The 18,351-nt window shown below is 59.7% G+C and overlaps 2 protein-coding genes across 2 annotated transcripts; both read right to left on the reverse strand.

Moving 5' to 3' along the window:
• Positions 1-1,655: 1,655 nt before the first annotated feature.
• On the reverse strand, positions 1,656-4,259 carry LOC102453680 (uncharacterized). The gene is made up of 4 exons (XM_089771580.1): positions 4,098-4,259; positions 3,937-4,000; positions 2,694-2,813; positions 1,656-2,553 (listed from the first exon to the last, which is right to left on the reverse strand). Exons 2-4 carry the CDS (start codon positions 3,986-3,988, stop codon positions 2,072-2,074), a joined length of 654 nt encoding a protein of 217 aa, XP_089627706.1. The 5' UTR covers positions 3,989-4,000; positions 4,098-4,259; the 3' UTR covers positions 1,656-2,071.
• On the reverse strand, positions 2,390-8,771 carry LOC149522007 (uncharacterized). Its single transcript, XM_089771570.1, has 2 exons — positions 4,254-8,771; positions 2,390-4,155 (listed from the first exon to the last, which is right to left on the reverse strand). The coding sequence occupies exon 1, from the start codon at positions 6,268-6,270 to the stop codon at positions 5,416-5,418; it is 855 nt and encodes a 284-aa protein (XP_089627696.1). The 5' UTR covers positions 6,271-8,771; the 3' UTR covers positions 2,390-4,155; positions 4,254-5,415.
• Positions 8,772-18,351: the final 9,580 nt, after the last annotated feature.

An 18,351-nucleotide genomic window follows, 5' to 3' on the forward strand; every position in this document is an offset into this window, starting at 1 on the left:
TGATGAGCTTATGGTTTTGGGAGAATGGTTTGTCAGTCCTTGGTTTTTTATTCACAACCCCTAAAGCACCTGCTCCGGGTTTGTGAATGTGTGTGGTTTTGCACACGTTCAGAACCCCTAGAGCGCCTGCTCCGGGTTTGTGAATGTGGGCATTTTCGCTCACAGTTCTCAGGGCTTGGTGTGGCAGTGGCCGCTGAGGAACTGGAGTTGTGTTTGTGTGGCTGCAACACCTCGGCATTGCAGGAGTTTTCAGTCCTTGGTTGTTTATTCACAACCCCTAGAGCGCATGCTCCGGGTTTGTGAATGTGTGTGGTTTTGCGCACGTTCAGAACCCCTAGAGCGCCTGCTCCGGGTTTGTGAATGTGGGCATTTTCGCTCACAGTTCTCAGGGCTTGGTGTGGCAGTGGCCGCTGAGGAACTGGAGTTGTGTTTGTGTGGCTGCAACACCTCGGCATTGCAGGAGTTTTCAGTCCTTGGTTGTTTATTCACAACCCCTAGAGCGCCTGCTCCGGGTTTGTGAATGCGTGTGGTTTTGCGCACGTTCAGAACCCCTAGAGCACCTGCTCCGGGTTTGTGAATGTGTGTGGTTTTGCGCACGTTCAGAACCCCTAGAGCGCCTGCTCCGGGTTTGTGAATGTGTGTGGTTTTGCGCACGTTCAGAACCCCTAGAGCGCCTGCTCCGGGTTTGTGAATGTGGGCATTTTTGCTCAGTTTCCTCAGGGCATGGTGTGGCAGTGGCCGCTGAGGAACTGGAGTTGTGTTTGTGTGGCTGCAACACCTCGGCATTGCAGGAGTTTTCAGTCCTTGGTTGTTTATTCACAACCCCTAGAGCGCCTGCTCCGGGTTTGTGAATGTGTGTGGTTTTGCGCACGTTCAGAACCCCTAGAGCGCCTGCTCCGGGTTTGTGAATGTGTGTGGTTTTGCGCACGTTCAGAACCCCTAAAGCACCTGCTCCGGGTTTGTGAATGTGTGTGGTTTTGCACACGTTCAGAACCCCTAGAGCGCCTGCTCCGGGTTTGTGAATGTGGGCATTTTCGCTCACAGTTCTCAGGGCTTGGTGTGGCAGTGGCCGCTGAGGAACTGGAGTTGTGTTTGTGTGGCTGCAACACCTCGGCATTGCAGGAGTTTTCAGTCCTTGGTTGTTTATTCACAACCCCTAGAGCGCATGCTCCGGGTTTGTGAATGTGTGTGGTTTTGCGCACGTTCAGAACCCCTAGAGCGCCTGCTCCGGGTTTGTGAATGTGGGCATTTTCGCTCACAGTTCTCAGGGCTTGGTGTGGCAGTGGCCGCTGAGGAACTGGAGTTGTGTTTGTGTGGCTGCAACACCTCGGCATTGCAGGAGTTTTCAGTCCTTGGTTGTTTATTCACAACCCCTAGAGCGCCTGCTCCGGGTTTGTGAATGCGTGTGGTTTTGCGCACGTTCAGAACCCCTAGAGCACCTTCTCCGGGTTTGTGAATGTGTGTGGTTTTGCGCACGTTCAGAACCCCTAGAGCGCCTGCTCCGGGTTTGTGAATGTGTGTGGTTTTGCGCACGTTCAGAACCCCTAGAGCGCCTGCTCCGGGTTTGTGAATGTGGGCATTTTTGCTGTTTCCTCAGGGCATGGTGTGGCAGTGGCCGCTGAGGAACTGGAGTTGTGTTTGTGTGGCTGCAACACCTCGGCATTGCAGGAGTTTTCAGTCCTTGGTTGTTTATTCACAACCCCTAGAGCGCCTGCTCCGGGTTTGTGAATGTGTGTGGTTTTGCGCACGTTCAGAACCCCTAGAGCGCCTGCTCCGGGTTTGTGAATGTGGGCATTTTCGCTCACAGTTCTCAGGGCTTGGTGTGGCAGTGGCCGCTGAGGAACTGGAGTTGTGTTTGTGTGGCTGCAACACCTCGGCATTGCAGGAGTTTTCAGTCCTTGGTTGTTTATTCACAACCCCTAGAGCGCATGCTCCGGGTTTGTGAATGTGTGTGGTTTTACGCACGTTCAGAACCCCTAGAGCGCCTGCTCCGGGTTTGTGAATGGGTGTGGTTTTACGCACGTTCAGAACCCCTAGAGCGCCTGCTCCGGGTTTGTGAATGTGGGCGTTTTCACTCACAGTTCTCAAGGCTTGGTGTGGCAGTGGCCGCTGAGGAACTGGAGTTGTGTTTGTGTGGCTGCAACACCTCGGCATTGCAGGAGTTTTCAGTCCTTGGTGTTTTATTCACAACCCCTAGAGCGCATGCTCCGGGTTTGTGAATGTGTGTGGTTTTACGCACGTTCAGAACCCCTAGAGCGCCTGCTCCGGGTTTGTGAATGTGGGCGTTTTCACTCACAGTTCTCTCAGGGTATGGTGTGGCAGTGGCCGCTGAGGAACTGGAGTTGTGGTTGCATGGTTGTTTCTTACCAGAGTCTTTTGTTTTGTCCTCGGGTTTGACGTATGTGAGGTTTGGACCGCCCGGATGCTTCATCTGCAGTCTTGTGCTGTTTTGCGTTGTTAAAGGTCTCAAAGCAGATTCCTGGTTCTTTGGCGGTTCTGGAGGAGTTGTCCTTGTAGCTCTGACTACAGCATTGTCAGAAAAGATGTCCATGCCTATGAGGTGGGGGAAAAGCTTTTTTTTTTTGGTAAAAACACACACACCACACCTGAACTTTACCATCTCTCACCCCCACACCTATGTATTTACTTAAAACCTCATAGAACAACCAAACCGATAAGCAAAATATATTTACTGGGCTTCATCGATCCATCAGTCACTGATGCTGGTGAATTTTCCTTCTCAGCTGTGTCTTTCCTTTTTCTTTCGAGCTTGTTTTCCCTCTGGTCTAAGGATCTCTCATGTTTTGACTGTTCTGTGGAGCAAACAACATTATAAAACACATGAAACCCTCTTGTAAACTTTAAAATCATTAGGGGGTTTTTCTATTTCAAAAGTTATAGCTTTAAAACAAAATCATCCATTTCAGGCTGTACAACAAACAACAAAAAACCCCATAAACATTTTTTTAAATACATCTCATTTTGCAGAATAAAAACCAAAACTGCTTTTAAAACCCCTTGTTAGTTTAAACAAACCAAGTACTTTAAAAACCCTACACCTATTCCTTGCACAGCCCCCTCCCTCCACACACACACACACACTAAACAGCAGCTTTATAAAACACACCAAACCAAGTTTGCAGCCATATGCTTTTCAAACCCACCTGCATTTAACACATCACATTTTGCACAGAAAAAGCAACCCACCAAACACTCTATACCAGCAGTTTGCCAACATATTTTAAAAACACACCTGTGTCTGTCACACACTCCCATCACACATACACACCTTCAAAAACTCCCCACAACAGTTTTAAAACCATTTGCAACAATACTTTTTAAAAGCAGCGGTATGCAACAAACTAGGTTTTTTTTAAACCACTTATCTCTAGCATAAGCCCCTGAATCACCCACAACTTAACCCCTCCAGCCAGCTTTTTTTTAAAATAAGAACCCCCAGGTAAAAACACACCACATTTTTGTAACCATCCCAGATACTTTTAGCCTAACCCCACCACCTCCTCCCCCAACTCAGAATTGAACGTTTATTTTGAAAACACATTTGGCACAGAAAGAGCAACCCCCCAAACACTCTATACCAGCAGTTTGCCAACATATAGTTTAAAAACACACCTGTGTCTTGCACAGAGCCCCCCTCTCTCACACACACCCAGTAGCACCATATGTATTTAAAAGGCACATGTGTGTTTGGGCTTTTGGTTAGTTAGGATTACACCCAAATGCCTCAAACCCATTTTAGAAACACATCACATTTTGCACAGTAAAAAACCTGTTAGTTTGAAACAAGCCAACAGTTAGCAACCAAATACTTTTTAAAAACACACCTATGTCTTGCACAGACCTCATCTCTCTCTCACAAACCCCCCCCACACACAAACCCCACATACATTTAAAAGCCAAGTGCAAAAAAGTTACCTTTCACTATGGGGTAAAGTGTTGCAGGCACACGCTTGTTCTGTTCCCCCATGTGTGTTTGAGCCTTAAGGTTAAAAAATAAGCACAAATGTTCATTAGTATTACTCAGGGGTTTTTTAAAAACAGTATTAAGCACAACTACAGTTAAAAATGGTTTTTACCTTGGCCTGGTGGTGAACTGCAGCTTAAAATGACTGGTTCCATGTTAAACTGATCACACTGCAATAAAGATAGCCACCATTGTTTTACTAAAAGAGCATGGCCAAAGAGTGGCATTATAGAATATATATTTTCAAAGTTACAAACAGGGACCATACCTTCTCCTGTTGCAGTCCAGCAGCCATTCAAGAAAGTTTCTGTTGAAAAGGACAGTCTCCACCATACCTAGGTTTTCTATACCCTGCTAACCCATTGTTTCAAACAACTTCAACCTAGTAGCTAACAGGTGAATTTGATCACTGCAACTCTAACATAATAGCTCCTTAAAGACATAGGCACCCCACCCTAGCATGGCCTTTTGTGATCTGGGGGTGGAGGAATTAAGCTGTCTCCACACCTGAGTTGCTTTTGGCTACATTATTTTTTCTTTTAGTTAAAATACATTTTTTGTAGGGCTTTCTTACCGTATTAACAGTAAAAGCACCAATCCTTAATGTAGCTGTGCCCATTTCCATGTGGGACCCTTTGCAGATATCAACACATGTCTTGGGGTTTGTTTTTTAAACATGCTTCTTTCATGCTTAAGGCTTGAGGTTTAAATAAAATGCTTTTAAATGTTTGATTGTCTTTAGAGCAAATGCTTGTTCTAAAGTATGGGTAAAAGTTTGAAACATTTCAGTTTTGGGTTAGACCCTTAATTTTTTTTTAACTTTTAATGGCTAGAAAAAGTAGCCCCTAGCACTTAACCAACTCCTGGGTCATATTTAAACTGTCCGCTAGCGTTTCTACCAATTCCTGTGTCCTTTAAACTGTCCAATAGCACTCTACCAGCCCCAGAGGTTATATTTAAACTGTCCAATAGCATCTGCAAACTCCTGAGGTGTTATTTAATTAAATATTCATCAGAGCCCACCCATCCAACCCATCAAATTTAATTACTGAACATTATCCTCAACAAGGGTAAGTGGTCACACCTAAACCTAATCATTGACTAGAGCCCCTGGCTATTCAGTGAGGTGTGGTTAAACCATTGAGTTCATGTCTAATAAATCCTAACTGGGGGGGGGAATTTTTTCCTTTTATTTAAAAAACAAAACATTTGAAGGGTTTTTCCTTCCCCCGAGTTTCTACCATACACTTTCAGGGGGTTTTCAGTAAATGGGCCCCTTTATACAAAATGGATTCTCACAAACTTTATTTTTTTTAACTGATTTTATTTAAAAAACATACAGACCATGTGTTCCACCAAAACTTTTACTCATGTAAGAATCACACAAACCTTCTGAGTCACAAAAGCCCCTTTTCAGAAGATATTTACAGCTACCGAGTTTTATATCTGGTGTGTGTCCCCTCACCATTCTCTAACTTCATCCTTTTAGACATCTTACAAACAGTCTTTCTCTTAAGCAGGGTTCTGTAACTTTTTGTACGCCCCAGACGTTCAATATAACGCTCTAAGCAGGCGTCTTTTGGCTTGGTCATGGTCTTTAAAACACTGTGAGGATCTTGACTGAATTGCACTGCATTTACCAAAGTCACCCCTTGTGCTAAGTGTTCTTGAGTTAAGCACAGACATTGCATAGCATATCCTACGGCAATAACAGTATTTAATAAGCTTTCCAAACACAGTTCAGCACATCGGCGCCGGAGCTTGCGGTTTATATCCTCTGGAGTCCAAGTCACACAGTCATGGTGCTGCTGGGCTGGCACATCTATGATACAACCCTCCCAGTCCTCAAAAAGCTTTTCCCTAAGACAGTGAGTAAGGACGGTACAAACACCAACGCGTACAATAGAGCACATCACTTTTTTACGCTTATGATGTGCTACTGGCTCAACTAGGTCAATGCCAAGCCACCGCCTGAATTCTTCACGGCCGTCATCCTTGGCGTTCTCTCCAATGCTTTGTATCGGTGTTGAGCAAAACCAAGGTGGGCCCGGTTCGTCTGCCTTGTTCGATGCAATGCTGTCCTGGCTCTGAGGGTCGGCTAGAAAGGCATCGTCGAGCTGTCGAGAGATTGCCAGAAAGAAATAATGTAAGATGCCCTGGTCAGATACTGGTGTATCCATCAGCGGCTGGGCCAAAGGGCTCCCTTCAACGTCTCCCTCCTCAGAACTGTCGCTGACGTAGCGCTTTCTTCTCGGCACCAAAACAAAGCTGGTGAAAGAGTCCATGTTTCCGCTCAGCGTTTGCACGCTCTGTGAAACATGCACTCTTGGAACAAGATGGCCTCTTTTGTGTGGCGCTAGAACTTATGGGGAAGTTCTATGCTCTGATTGGCACAGGGTGTCACGGGAAGCTCTAAGAGGGGTCACATGACCCGCTTCCGGTCTGGTCAACGGTCCCGGAACTTCCCCCCCGATTGGTCAAAGTGATTTGCGGGGCAATCCTACAGGGGAAAAAGCCTTTCTGATTGGTAGAGGAAGGTGGGGTGAGTTCCTAGAGGGATCACATGACCCACTTCTGGGCGGGTCATCAGGTCCCGGATCTGCCCCCCGATTGGTCTAAGCGATTTGCAGGGCGGTCCTAGAGGGAAAAAACCCTTCCTGCTTGGTAGAGGGAGGTGGGGCAAGTCCTTAGAGGGGTCACATGACACCCCTTACTTCCGGTCATCTGCCCCTCTTGACCCCGGATGTATTACCCCCAAGGGCGGGACTTCTGGTGACAGGGGACGGGCCTAACGGGGTGTGTGTGTGTCACATGACATCCTTTACTTCCGGTCACCTGTCCCTCTTGACCTGGCTGTACTACCCTCCAGGGGCGGGACTTCCGGTGACAGGGGAGATGAGACTTCCAGAGATAGGGGCGGGACTTCCGGGATCGGGGTGGGACTTCCGGTGTCAGGGGGCGGGGCTAACGTTTGATTGATGGTAGAGCCCTTGTACTACTTATCAGAATGATGAGTGGAAGCGCCGGGGGATCCCTGCCCCTCCGAGGGGCTGTTCACACCTGTCACTGGCAGGTGCCCAAATCGCCAGGCCCAAAGCTCAGTGCTGGGCTCAGACTCCAGGGCAGGTCACAGGGAGGGTCTTGTCCAGGCAGCTCAGGGCTGGCAGAGCCGCTGGGGAGGGCAAACCCCCAGGGCACCCCTCCGGGATGAGGGGGGACTGTGGCTAGTGGGAGCCCCTGTCCTGTGCCCAGGGATGGTTCAGGCTGCTGGGGCAGGCGGCCAAGGAGCCGAATCAGGTGGGATGGAAGGTGGTGCAGCCCAGATGGGAAAGGCCCCTGGGCTGTCCCAGGTCCCCCCAGGCAGCCAGCGCCCCCCCCCGCCCCAGTCCCAGGGGCTGTCCTGAACCCAGCTGGGATCAGGGCCATGTCAGCCCTGCCTGCAGGAGCCAAAGGCGACCAGCCAAAGAGGGATCGGCCCCCGAGCAGGGAGGGAGGATCCCCCAGCGCCCACAGGAGGGGGGACCTGAACCCAGGAGTCCGGGTTCCCAGCCCCTCCCCCAACCCACCAGCCTTGCAGAGCAGGAATAGGATCCGGCCCAGGGCTCCCAGTCCCCATGTGCGGGCCCCCCTGGCTGCCCCGGGGTGAGCTGGGCCCTGGGGAAGGGGGTCAGCAGGACCCAGGTGGGGGCAGTTCAGGCTTTGCCCCCCCCCTGCTGTGTCTCACCCACATGCGCCGGGCCCGATTCCAGTCTGTGCAAAACTCCCTGGGGCAGAGGGCACCTGGAGTCAGCTCCCTCCGAGGGGTGAGGGGCTGAGTCTGTGGGGGGTAGGGAAGCCACTGCCCCTGCCCCCAGCCTCCCACCCCTCCCTGCAGCCCTGCTCAGCCCAACCTGCCCCTGCAGCCTGGAATCTGCCGGAGACCGATGACACGGCCCAGAGCTGGGTCCTGATTGGCCGGGCTGGGGGGCTACTTGGGTTCAAGGCGGAGTGGAAGCTTCCTGGGGAAAGCCCCGAGAATTCTGGGGTGGGGGTGACGCTGTGCTGGGGGGAGGGGGGAGAGCTCTGGCTGCTCAGGATCTCGGGTTGGACACTCACAGAAGTGGGTCCAGTCAAGCCTCTGACCTCCCCTCCCCCCCCCCTTGCATCTCCCTGAGACACTGGGACCCGGCCGGCTACAGCAGAGCTCCCGTCGGGGGCAGGGAGCCACAGAGCCCCCCTGAATCCCACTCTGGGTTGTGGCTCCCCCGCCAATCCCCATTTAGCCAGGCTAATCTGTGTTCCTGGTGCCTGCCGGCCAGCCTGGCCCGGGGCTGTATTCAGACGTGTCACCCCTCGGCCAGTTCCTTTAGCACTCTTGGGCGTCAGTGATCCGGGACAGTGGGCATCAACGTGTTTGATTTTAGCAGCTGTTGCTTCACCTCTGGTTCCCCCACGGCATCAGCAGGGACAGCCCCAGCCTGCTGCCTCCCGCCCCACACAGCCAGGAAGGGCCGTGGGGCATTTCAGCCTTAGTTGCTCCCCTACTTAAGAGTGTTAGCAGTGGCATCTGGCACTGGTTCTGTGCCTGACCCAGGGGGATGTTTGCTCCCGAGGTTTTTTCGGATGTTTTCTTATTGCCCTTGACAGTCTTGGCCACTGAGTCCTTTAGCTTCCCTTAGCAGCTGCCTGCGTTATTACTTGCCATTTAAATTCCTTGCCATTCGCTTCCCCTTTCCCGTCCCCCATTGGCTGGGCTTTGCCCCTCCCAGCTCGGTGCTTGCACATCCCAGCCGTCTGCCCAGCATTCTTAAAACCCCACTGCCCCAGCCCCCCTGCTATAACCACTGCACCCCACTCTCCCAGGTGTCCTGGCTCCCCCCTCCCACCAAACTCCCCTGACTCCTATTATAACCCGGTGCCCGGGACAGGCCGGGCCGGGTGACTCCGGTTGCTGTGGGGAATCAGGATCCAAGGCTGGAAATGTCCCCAAAGCCCCTTTATTGCGGGGAGCAAAGCTGCAGGGTGGGGGCCGGGCGGCTGGGCCGGGGAGACACCTGGGGCACTGGGCAGGGGAGGGGGGGTTGTACGGGGCAGGGCCCCCCCACACTGACCCCCCCAGGGCATCTGGGCTCAGCAGCGCTGGACCCGTGGGAGCCGCATGTGGGCACAACGGGGACGTCAGCTGGGCCCTGGCGCTGGAGTTCCCGCCCCTCCCCCACCCATGGGCCCGATCCTGCCCCACGGGACCCTGCTGCCCTGGAATGGCCCAAGGCCTGCTGGGTAATGGCTGGGGGGGGGGGGCTTTATCTGGAGTGACTGACAGCAGCCCCAGCCAATAGGGGCTGGGCTTAGGGCCCAACCCAGCACCCACTGGAGAGGAGAGAAACTGTCCCCGTGGGGCAATGGGGGTGGGATCAGCCCCATGGGCCCTGCCCCCGCCAAGGGGTGACCCCCATTGCCAGCCCCAGGGGACAGCCCCCCAAGCTCAGCAGGTAGATGGGGCGCAGTGGGGGGCTGTCTGCTCTGTGACCCGGGGTCCCCCTGTGCAGTGAGGTGTGTGGGGCGCAGTGGGGGGGCTGTCTGCTCTGTGACCTGGGATCCCCCTGTGCGGTGAGGTGTGTGGGGCGCAGTGGGGGGGGGGCTGTCTGCTCTGTGACCCGGGATCCCCCTGTGCGGTGAGGTGTGTGGGGCGCAGGGGGGGGCTGTCTGCTCTGTGACCCGGGGTCCCCCTGTGCGGTGAGGTGTGTGGGGCGCAGTGGTGGGGGCTGTCTGCTCTGTGACCCGGGGTCCCCCTGTGCAGTGAGGTGTGTGGGGCGCAGTGGGGGGCTGTCTGCTCTGTGACCCGGGGTCCCCCTGTGCGGTGAGGTGCGTGGGGCGCAGTGGGGGGCTGTCTGCTCTGTGACCTGGGGTCCCCCTGTGCGGTGAGGTGTGTGGGGCGTAGTGGGGGGCTGTCCGCTCTGTGACCCGGGGTCCCCCTGTGCGGTGAGGTGCGTGGGGCGTAGTGGGGGGCTGTCCGCTCTGTGACCCGGGGTCCCCCTGTGCGGTGAGGTGTGTGGGGCGCAGTGGGGGGGGCTGTCTGCTCTGTGACCCGGGGTCCCCCTGCGCGGTGAGGTGTGTGGGGCGCAGTGGGGGGCTGTCTGCTCTGTGACCCGGGGTCCCCCTGTGCGGTGAGGTGTGTGGGGCGCAGTGGGGGGCTGTCTGCTCTGTGACCCGGGGTCCCCCTGTGCGGTGAGGTGTGTGGGGCGCAGTGGGGGGCTGTCTGCTCTGTGACCCGGGATCCCCCTGTGCGGTGAGGTGTGTGGGGCGCAGTGGGGGGCTGTCTGCTCTGTGACCCGGGTCCCCCTGTGCGGTGAGGTGTGTGGGGCGCAGTGGGGGGCTGTCTGCTCTGTGACCCGGGATCCCCCTGCGCCGTGAGGTGTGTGGGGCGCAGTGGGGGGCTGTCTGCTCTGTGACCCGGGATCCCCCTGTGCGGTGAGGTGTGTGGGGCACAGTGGGGGGGCTGTCTGCTCTGTGACCCGGGATCCCCCTGTGCGGTGAGGTGTGTGGGGCGCAGTGGGGGGCTGTCTGCTCTGTGACCCGGGGTCCCCCTGTGCGGTGAGGTGTGTGGGGCGCAGTGGGGGGCTGTCTGCTCTGTGACCCGGGATCCCCCTGTGCGGTGAGGTGTGTGGGGCGCAGTGGGGGGCTGTCTGCTCTGTAACCCGGGGTCCCCCTGTGCGGTGAGGTGTGTGGGGCGCAGTGGGGGGCTGTCTGCTCTGTGACCTGGGATCCCCCTGCGCCGTGAGGTGTGTGGGGCGCAGTGGGGGGCTGTCTGCTCTGTGATCCGGGGTCCCCCTGTGCGGTGAGGTGTGTGGGGCGCAGTGGGGGGCTGTCTGCTCTGTGACCCGGGGTCCCCCTGTGCAGTGAGGTGTGTGGGGCGCAGTGGGGGGCTGTCTGCTCTGTGACCCGGGATCCCCCTGTGCGGTGAGGTGTGTGGGGCGCAGTGGGGGGCTGTCTGCTCTGTGACCCGGGATCCCCCTGTGCGGTGAGGTGTGTGGGGCGCAGTGGGGGGCTGTCTGCTCTGTGACCCGGGATCCCCCTGTGCAGTGAGGTGTGTGGGGCGCAGTGGGGGGCTGTCTGCTCTGTGAGCCGGGGTCCCCCTGTGCAGTGAGGTGTGTGGGGCGCAGTGGGGGGCTGTCTGCTCTGTGACCCGGGGTCCCCCTGCATGGTGAGGTGTGTGGGGCGCAGTGGGGGGCTGTCTGCTCTGTGACCCGGGGTCCCCCTGCATGGTGAGGTGTGTGGGGCGCAGTGGGGGGCTGTCTGCTCTGTGAGCCGGGGTCCCCCTGTGCAGTGAGGTGTGTGGGGCGCAGTGGGGGGCTGTCTGCTCTGTGACCCGGGGTCCCCCTGCATGGTGAGGTGTGTGGGGCGCAGTGGGGGGCTGTCTGCTCTGTGACCCGGGGCCCTGCACTGGGATGGGAGATTCTCACTGACTCTCCCAAAGGTGTGTTAACCCAGACACCCAGGCTCAGCCCCACAGGGAGAGACACAGGGAAGGGGGGAGACCAGCTCCTGGCTGGGGGGCAGGGCTGGGAGAGAGTTTTAGTTTCTGTCTGGTATCACGGGGGAAGCAGCCTAGGCAAGGGGCTGGGATTTAGGGGCCCAGGCTCCCCCATCTCAAGGGGGCTGAGGCATCCTAGGCCTGCCCTGTGACCGGATTCCATCTGTGCTGGGCTGTATCCTGGAGAAGCAATAAACTCCTCTGTTCTACCGGCTGGGGGAGTCTGTTCGGCCGCTACGGGGGTGCAGGAGGCCTATTGCACCCTCTGGGAGCAGGGGGCTCGGAGGCAGCAAGAGCCGGCGGCTGGGTGATGAACTCAGGCTGGAAGAAGGGGCAAAGGATTCCCCCCCCCCATGGGAACAGCAGAACCAGGGGAGCCAGCTGCTCCCCAAACCCAGCCACGGTCCTGGGCATGGACCAGCACAAGCCGAGCGTGTGTCTGGGGAGCCCCACCCACAGCCAGGATCCTGCCCACAGCCCCTGGCAGCGCCCAGGCCGGGGGGGGGGGGGGGGGGACCCAGAGACCTTTTAAGAACACCAGGGGGACGGCTGGGATGTGCAAGCACCGAGCTGGGAGGGGCAAAGCCTGGCCAGTAGGGGACGGGAAAGGGGAAGCGAATGGCAAGGAATATCAATGGTAACTAATAACGCAGGGAGCTGCTAAGGGAAGCTAAAGGACTCCTGCACTATGTCCCAGAGGGTGCGGATGGCTGGGGACACAGAGCAGGGGGAGTCTCACCAGCCAGGGAGGTTGGAATCTGCCCGGCTCCCCAGAGCTCTCCCTGGCTCATGGAGGGGATCTCAGTGAGGACCCCGTCATGGAGTGGGGGGACCCCCGTGCCCTGACCCCCAGGCGCAGACAGAGGGATCTCAGTGAGGACCCCCAGGGTTTAGCACCTCTCAGGTGCTGGCCCCACCTGTGGCTGGGAAGTGCCATGGATGAATGGGGGGGCTAGGGAAGCCCCCCCCCCGTTCCATTCAGGCCCTGCATGCAGTTGGACATCTGGATCATGACCTCCGGGTTTTTCTTCAGCACGGCCATGCAGCCCAGAGCTGCTGCATCTCACAGCCGGTGACTGGATTTTGAAGGGAGCAGCCAGATCTCTGCTGTATCCTTGGGGGGGTTGCCCCAAAAGTGGGCACAAAGGGGGCCCTGTGAGGTGTCAAACGAAAGCTCACTGTCGGCTGGTTGTGTAGATGCTCTTCATGTGATTGTATAATGCCTGTGTGTGGAGTTAGGAATATGGACTCTGTGAATACTGGAAACTTCTGTTTGTGGCTGAGCAATGAGCGATGGGCTCAGCCTACGGACGTGCTGAGGAGCGAGACTCCAGGGACAATCGGTCTCTTCAGTACCCGGACCCACCTGGGAAGGGATATAGGTGCCTGGCCAGAGACCATGTGACTCTCTCCAGCTCGGAAGAAGCCAGGGAGGGACATAAATAGGCCATGTGGCTGACTCCATCTTGGTGCTCAGCTCAGCTCTTCGTCCCAGAGGCAGCCTTGCAGGGATCACGAGCCGGGAAGATCTGTGGACCCATCCTGGCATAGGATGTGCACCAAGGACTGTTAAGCCAGCAGCTGCAACATCTCTGCTAGAGCCTGCATCGAGAACGGGGAGATTCGGTGCATGTAACGTCTGATACTTTAACAGCCTCACGCTCAGGCTTTTCTTTCTTGTAGTAATAAACCTTTAGATGTTAGAAGCTAAAGGATTGGCTCAGTGTGATTTGTGGGTAGGATCCAGAGTGTAAATTGACCAGGGATCTGTGGCTGGTTTCTTGGGACCGGAAGAACCCATTTGGGGTAGGTGAGATGGGTTCTATAACCCCTCACCTGTGGGCAGGCCCGGGGCTGTTTGGGGCACAGGAAGAGCTGGGGTGTCGGGGGGGGGGGGGCGGTTTGCTCATGAGGTTTCTGGCTGGCCAGGCAGGCAGCTGGAGCGCTCGGTGGGACTGGTGTGTGGCCTGTTTGGGAAGGTCTCCAGTTTGGGGCTGTAAGGAGCCCCGGTTTGGAGCAATTCGCCCTGAGCGGACGCCCTCAGTGGTGCCCGGACACGGCCCGGCCCGTCACAAGGAGGGTCGTGCTAACCGGTTCTGAGCTCACTAGCTCGTCACGAGGGAACCAGCGAGTAGCCAGGTGGAGGAGGCCTTGCTCCTCTGAGAGGGGTCCCTGAAGAGGGATGGGGACGGGGGGATGGGACGGTGCATCCCGTCAGACACAGGGACGCCCCCTCACACGAGGGCCGGCGCTTGGAGCGGCGAGTCGAAGGGGGGTTAACACACAGGAAGGACACTAACGACCCATCGGCGTGGGAACGAGGGAGCCCCGTAACTCCCTGTCACAAGGAGCTGAGGGAGGCGCTGAGAAACTCCCACCCCCGGGGCTGGGACGCACCGTGACCACGTGGAGCCCCAGGGGGCGCTGCTCTCGGAGAATGAACATTGTTCTGCGCACCAGGGCCTGTGCACCCGGCGGAAACGCCTGCTCTTCATCCCGGGGGAGTTCGGGGCAGGGCGGGTACAGAGATCTCCAGCCAACGTGCTTCTGGGGGATGGGGGTTGGGAGGAGGGGGCCTGCCCCGGACTGCTGGCCGGCCTGGCCACCCCCTCGTGCAGGGGAAGGCCACCCTGGCGGGGGCTGCCCAGCCAAGCTCCCCGACGGGTTCCTCCATGACCCCCAGCTCCTTGCTAGAAGGGGCAAGCGGCTGGGAACCTGGGGGCTTCCGGGCAGGAGGAGGAGTTGGTGGCTTGCGCTGATGGGACCTTGTCAGGTAGCAGGGACCCGCGGAGCGGCACTGGGGAAGATCCGGCGCCAGGGGGACGTGTAGGGGGAGGCCGAGGGCGCCGAGCGGGCAGGAGGCCGGGGGTCTTAGGGGACACCGAGCGGGGTACGTGGGGCGGCACAGGGAGACCCCCACAGCTTCCCCGGGTACCACTGGGACAGCCAGGCCTGCGGCCGCTGTGCCAAGGGCGTCGGGAGGGAGCCTGGGCCAGAGGCCGGGTCCCAGGCCAGTCTGGGGTGGGCGTGGTACCGCGCCTGGCCGAGGATGCCGGAGACACGACCCAGCCCCGTAACCAGGCCCTGGAGGCCATGAGCAGCTTTGGGAGCGGTGCCGAGAGGCCAAAGGGGATCTCAGCCCCCGCGCTCCTCCCAGCCACGCTGCAGGGAAGGGAGCCAGCCGGCCACCTGCCCTGGGAACAGCGATCGCACTGGGGGAGCACCAGCCCCGAGTGTGCTGGGGGGGGGGGGGTGTCTCTGCTCCTGTCCGCGGGGCTCTAACGCCCTTGGGGAAGGGCTTCGGGCTCTGGGCCCTTCCCTGGGTGGTCTCCGCTGACACTGGGGCGGTTCCGGGGGGCCCAGCAATTACAGGGGGGGGCACCGGTAGGGACATGGCATCTTGGGCCGTTTGCAGAGCCGGAGTTGCCCGGGGAGGGTGCCGGGGGCCAGAGTGACCGGCTGCCGCATCTCGTCCCTCCTGGACCCCAGGGACCCACCCCATGGTGGCAGGGAAGGGCCCCACACTCTACACTCCGGCGCGGGGGCGGAGGCCGGGGGAGAGGGGGCGAGAGGCCCTCTCCTGGGTCCCTGGCTCAGGGAGATTTGCAACCCCGGCAGGTCTCCCTGGCCCGGCCGTTCCTCGACCCGGTCCGCAGGCACAGCGGGGCCCCGGGGCGGCAAAGGGAACCGCCAGACGGCTGGAAGCCGGGGCCCCGGGGCCACGCCGAGCGGAGCCTGCAAGGGACATGGCTCCGGGAGAGCCGGGCCAGGAACGCGGCAGCCGGCGCCTGGTCCAAGCTGAGAGCAGCGGGCGGGGCTGGGCAGTCACTGGTGGCTGTGGGCGGTGGGCGACCCCTACTGGCCGGTGTCTGTCAGCACTGCCCAGCGGGGGGTCAGCTGAGGAGCCTGAGGTCACCTAGACAGTGACCCCACCGGTCCTACCCGTGGGGGAAGGGAGCGTGGGGGAAGGGTCAGCTTTAGCTGGGAACCATGAAGGGAACGGACTAAGCGGAGTTTAGGGGTCAGGGACCCCACCCCAAGGGGGCTGAGGCTGCCTGGCCCTGACTCCGGTACCCACATCCCGTCTGTGCTGGGCCGTGTCCTGGAGAAGCAATAAACCCCCCAGTTCTACCGGCTGGAGGGGTCTGGTCTGGCTGCTACGGGGGGGCAGGGTCGGGGGTCCCCGACGCACCGTCACACAAGCACCATCATGGGCGGCAAGAGGGGACTGGAGAGGGAGGGACACGGGAGCAGCCTATATAGTGCGGCCTGCGCACCACCCCGGGGGCGCTGGGACCCGGTGCCCTACGGGTACTGCTGGGAGAAATCTGCCAGCCCCATGGCACACGGTGAACCCTCCCCCCGCCGCTGCATGGACGTGAGTTAGCACTCAGAGGAGCACCCTCTGATTGGCAGAGCGCCCCAGTGGTGGTGCACATGCAGAATTATTCCGCACACGGATGGAAAAAGATTGGTGGGACGACTGGCTGGCAGGAGTGTGGGCCCCCGGGGGCACAGGGCCAGCCGTCTATTGACGTGGGGGAAATATCTTCAGGCACGGTACATGGGGCTCAAACCTGACACGGAGAGGACACGAGCCAACGTGTGAAGAACGGCCCCGCTCCCGTCCGGGTGCCTGCCAATCTTTTCCCATCCATGGGCAGAATCAATTTTATGTTCTGCACCGAGGCCTGCGCCAATGTGCACCACCAGGAGAAACACCACCTGGCTGGACTCTTTCCTGAGCGGCTGCAGAGCCCCAGCTTACAGGGGGCACTGGGCCCCTCCCGCTGCCCCTGAGCCTGCCAGCGCCCGCAGCCTGGGGTCAGCTCAGAGCTTGGCCCTCTCGAGGGGAGGGCCCCAGGGCCCAGCCCCCCACCCCCAGGGGCTGTACGGCCCCAGCTGAGAGCAGGGCCTGTTTGCCAGACGTGGGGCTTGGCCCGCAGGCGCCGCCAGGACAAAGGGGGGACAGTGGGTCCCCGTAGGGCAGCTGGGACCAGGCGCCCAGGGACTTGCCCGAGATGAGCCGGGTTAGTGGCAAAGGGGGAGGAGAATCCAGTGTGGACTCCCAGACGCCCCCGCCCCTGCACGTCTGGGCTGGCCCTGGGGGCTGCCCCTCCTCACACACCTCCCAGCCGGCGGCTGCCAGCCGGCCCCAGGGCGCAGGCTGTGGGCCCAGCCCGGGCTGCAGGGTTGTGATAACCACAACGCTCCGGGCGCCCCAGGGCCGCAGCTTCCCCCCGTGGCTGAGTGGCGGGGGGGGGGGGGGGTGCAGGGCCTGGCACAGTCACGCCGGCTACGGGGCATCCACACCCGGGGGGCTGGAAGAGCCCGTGGGGCAGGGCCCAACAGGGTGGAGGGGAGCCTGGGCCATGCCCCACTGAATCCCCCAGGGCAGCCCCCCCCCACAGGGAACAGGGGCAGGAGGGCTGGATGGGGGGCAGAAGAGCAATTATTTCACCAGGGCTCAAAACCGCAACTTTAACCAACTGGTGCCCCAAACGTGGGGCAGAACAAGCCCCGGCCTCAGCCTGGGGACAGAGCCCAGGGCAAGAGCCCCCCACGCCGAGCCCCCCGGGGCCAGCCGCTCTGGAGTCCCCAGCCAGCCCCGTGGGAAGGGGAGGGCGCCCTCTGCAGGGTACGGCAGGAACAGCAGGGCAGGCCACCCTCCATCGGGGCAGCCCCCAGGGCAGGCTAGGGGGCTCGGGCCCCCTGCAGGCCCCAGGCCCCACTTTCAGGGGCCAAAGGGCCCCGGGCCCAGCCAGCCTGCGCCTGCACCAGCAGACCAGGTACCAGCCCTCCCACCGGCTGTTCAAGAGGTGGGGCCCACGTCCGTCCCAGCCCCCAGCAGGGGGTGGGAGGTTTCTGCCGGCGTGGGACCCGTGAGCACGGACCTTCCCACGTGCACCAACAGGCCCAGGCCACGGCCCGTGCAACGCCCCACATCAAGCCCCCCCCTGGCCCAGGGCCCTGCCCTCAAGGACACAGGAAAACCTGATGCCTGACATCTTGGGGGGGGGGGGGTGGCTAGTACCACGTGCTGGGTGAACCCCCGGGGGCTGAGGACGGGCCGAAGTGCCCAGAGGTGGCACCTGCAGGACCCCGCCTGGGCCCCGGGCTCACGGAGCAGGGAACCCCCTTCCAGTGGGGGGGAGGGGAGATGGACAGCCCCACAGGCCCCGGGGCCCTTCACGATTAGGAATTCACGGGAGTAAAAGGGCCTCGGGGCCACAAGGCTGTGACCTGCTGCCCCAGGAGCTGCTGCCGAGAGGAGCCCCCCGTTGCAGGGTGCAGCCCCGGGTTACGATGCCCAGGCCGCACCAGCCGGAGGTTACCCGCGCCCAGAAGGGGCCGAGACCGTCCAGGAAGAGGGGGAGGGGCCCAGTGGCTGCCTGCAGCGTCCCTCGGGAGGGTGGCTGCTGGCCCCAGGGGGGGTGGGTGCAGCCGGAAGGGGTGGGGCAGGCTGACCCCCCCCAAGGGCTCGGCTGGGGACAAGGGGTTTGGCCAGCCCTGGAGAGGGAGGTTTAGGGGTAGGCCCCCCCCGTGGGGGGCAGACAACCCGCAGCCTGCAAAGAGGGCGCCCTCCAGAGCGCGAGGCCGCTGCAGAGGGAGCAGGCTCCGGTGTCCCCCCTCGCCTGGTGGACTGGCCTTGCCTCGCCGGGTGTTCGCCCCGCGCCGTGGCCCAGGTGCCCAGCGAGACCTGCCTGGCCAGCCCACAAGCTGGGCGGGCGGTGGCCCCACATCCCCTGCCTTTGGGGTGCAGGGCGAGAGGGGTTTGCAGCCCGTCCCCCCTCTGCCCCAGGGCTGCACGCAGCCGGCCTCAGGGCTTGCCCAGACCCGGGGGCTCGGCCCA

Source organism: Pelodiscus sinensis, chromosome 19 (assembly GCF_052426305.1).
Source record: "Pelodiscus sinensis isolate ZL-2025 chromosome 19, ASM5242630v1, whole genome shotgun sequence".
Lineage (NCBI taxonomy): Eukaryota > Metazoa > Chordata > Testudines > Trionychidae > Pelodiscus > Pelodiscus sinensis.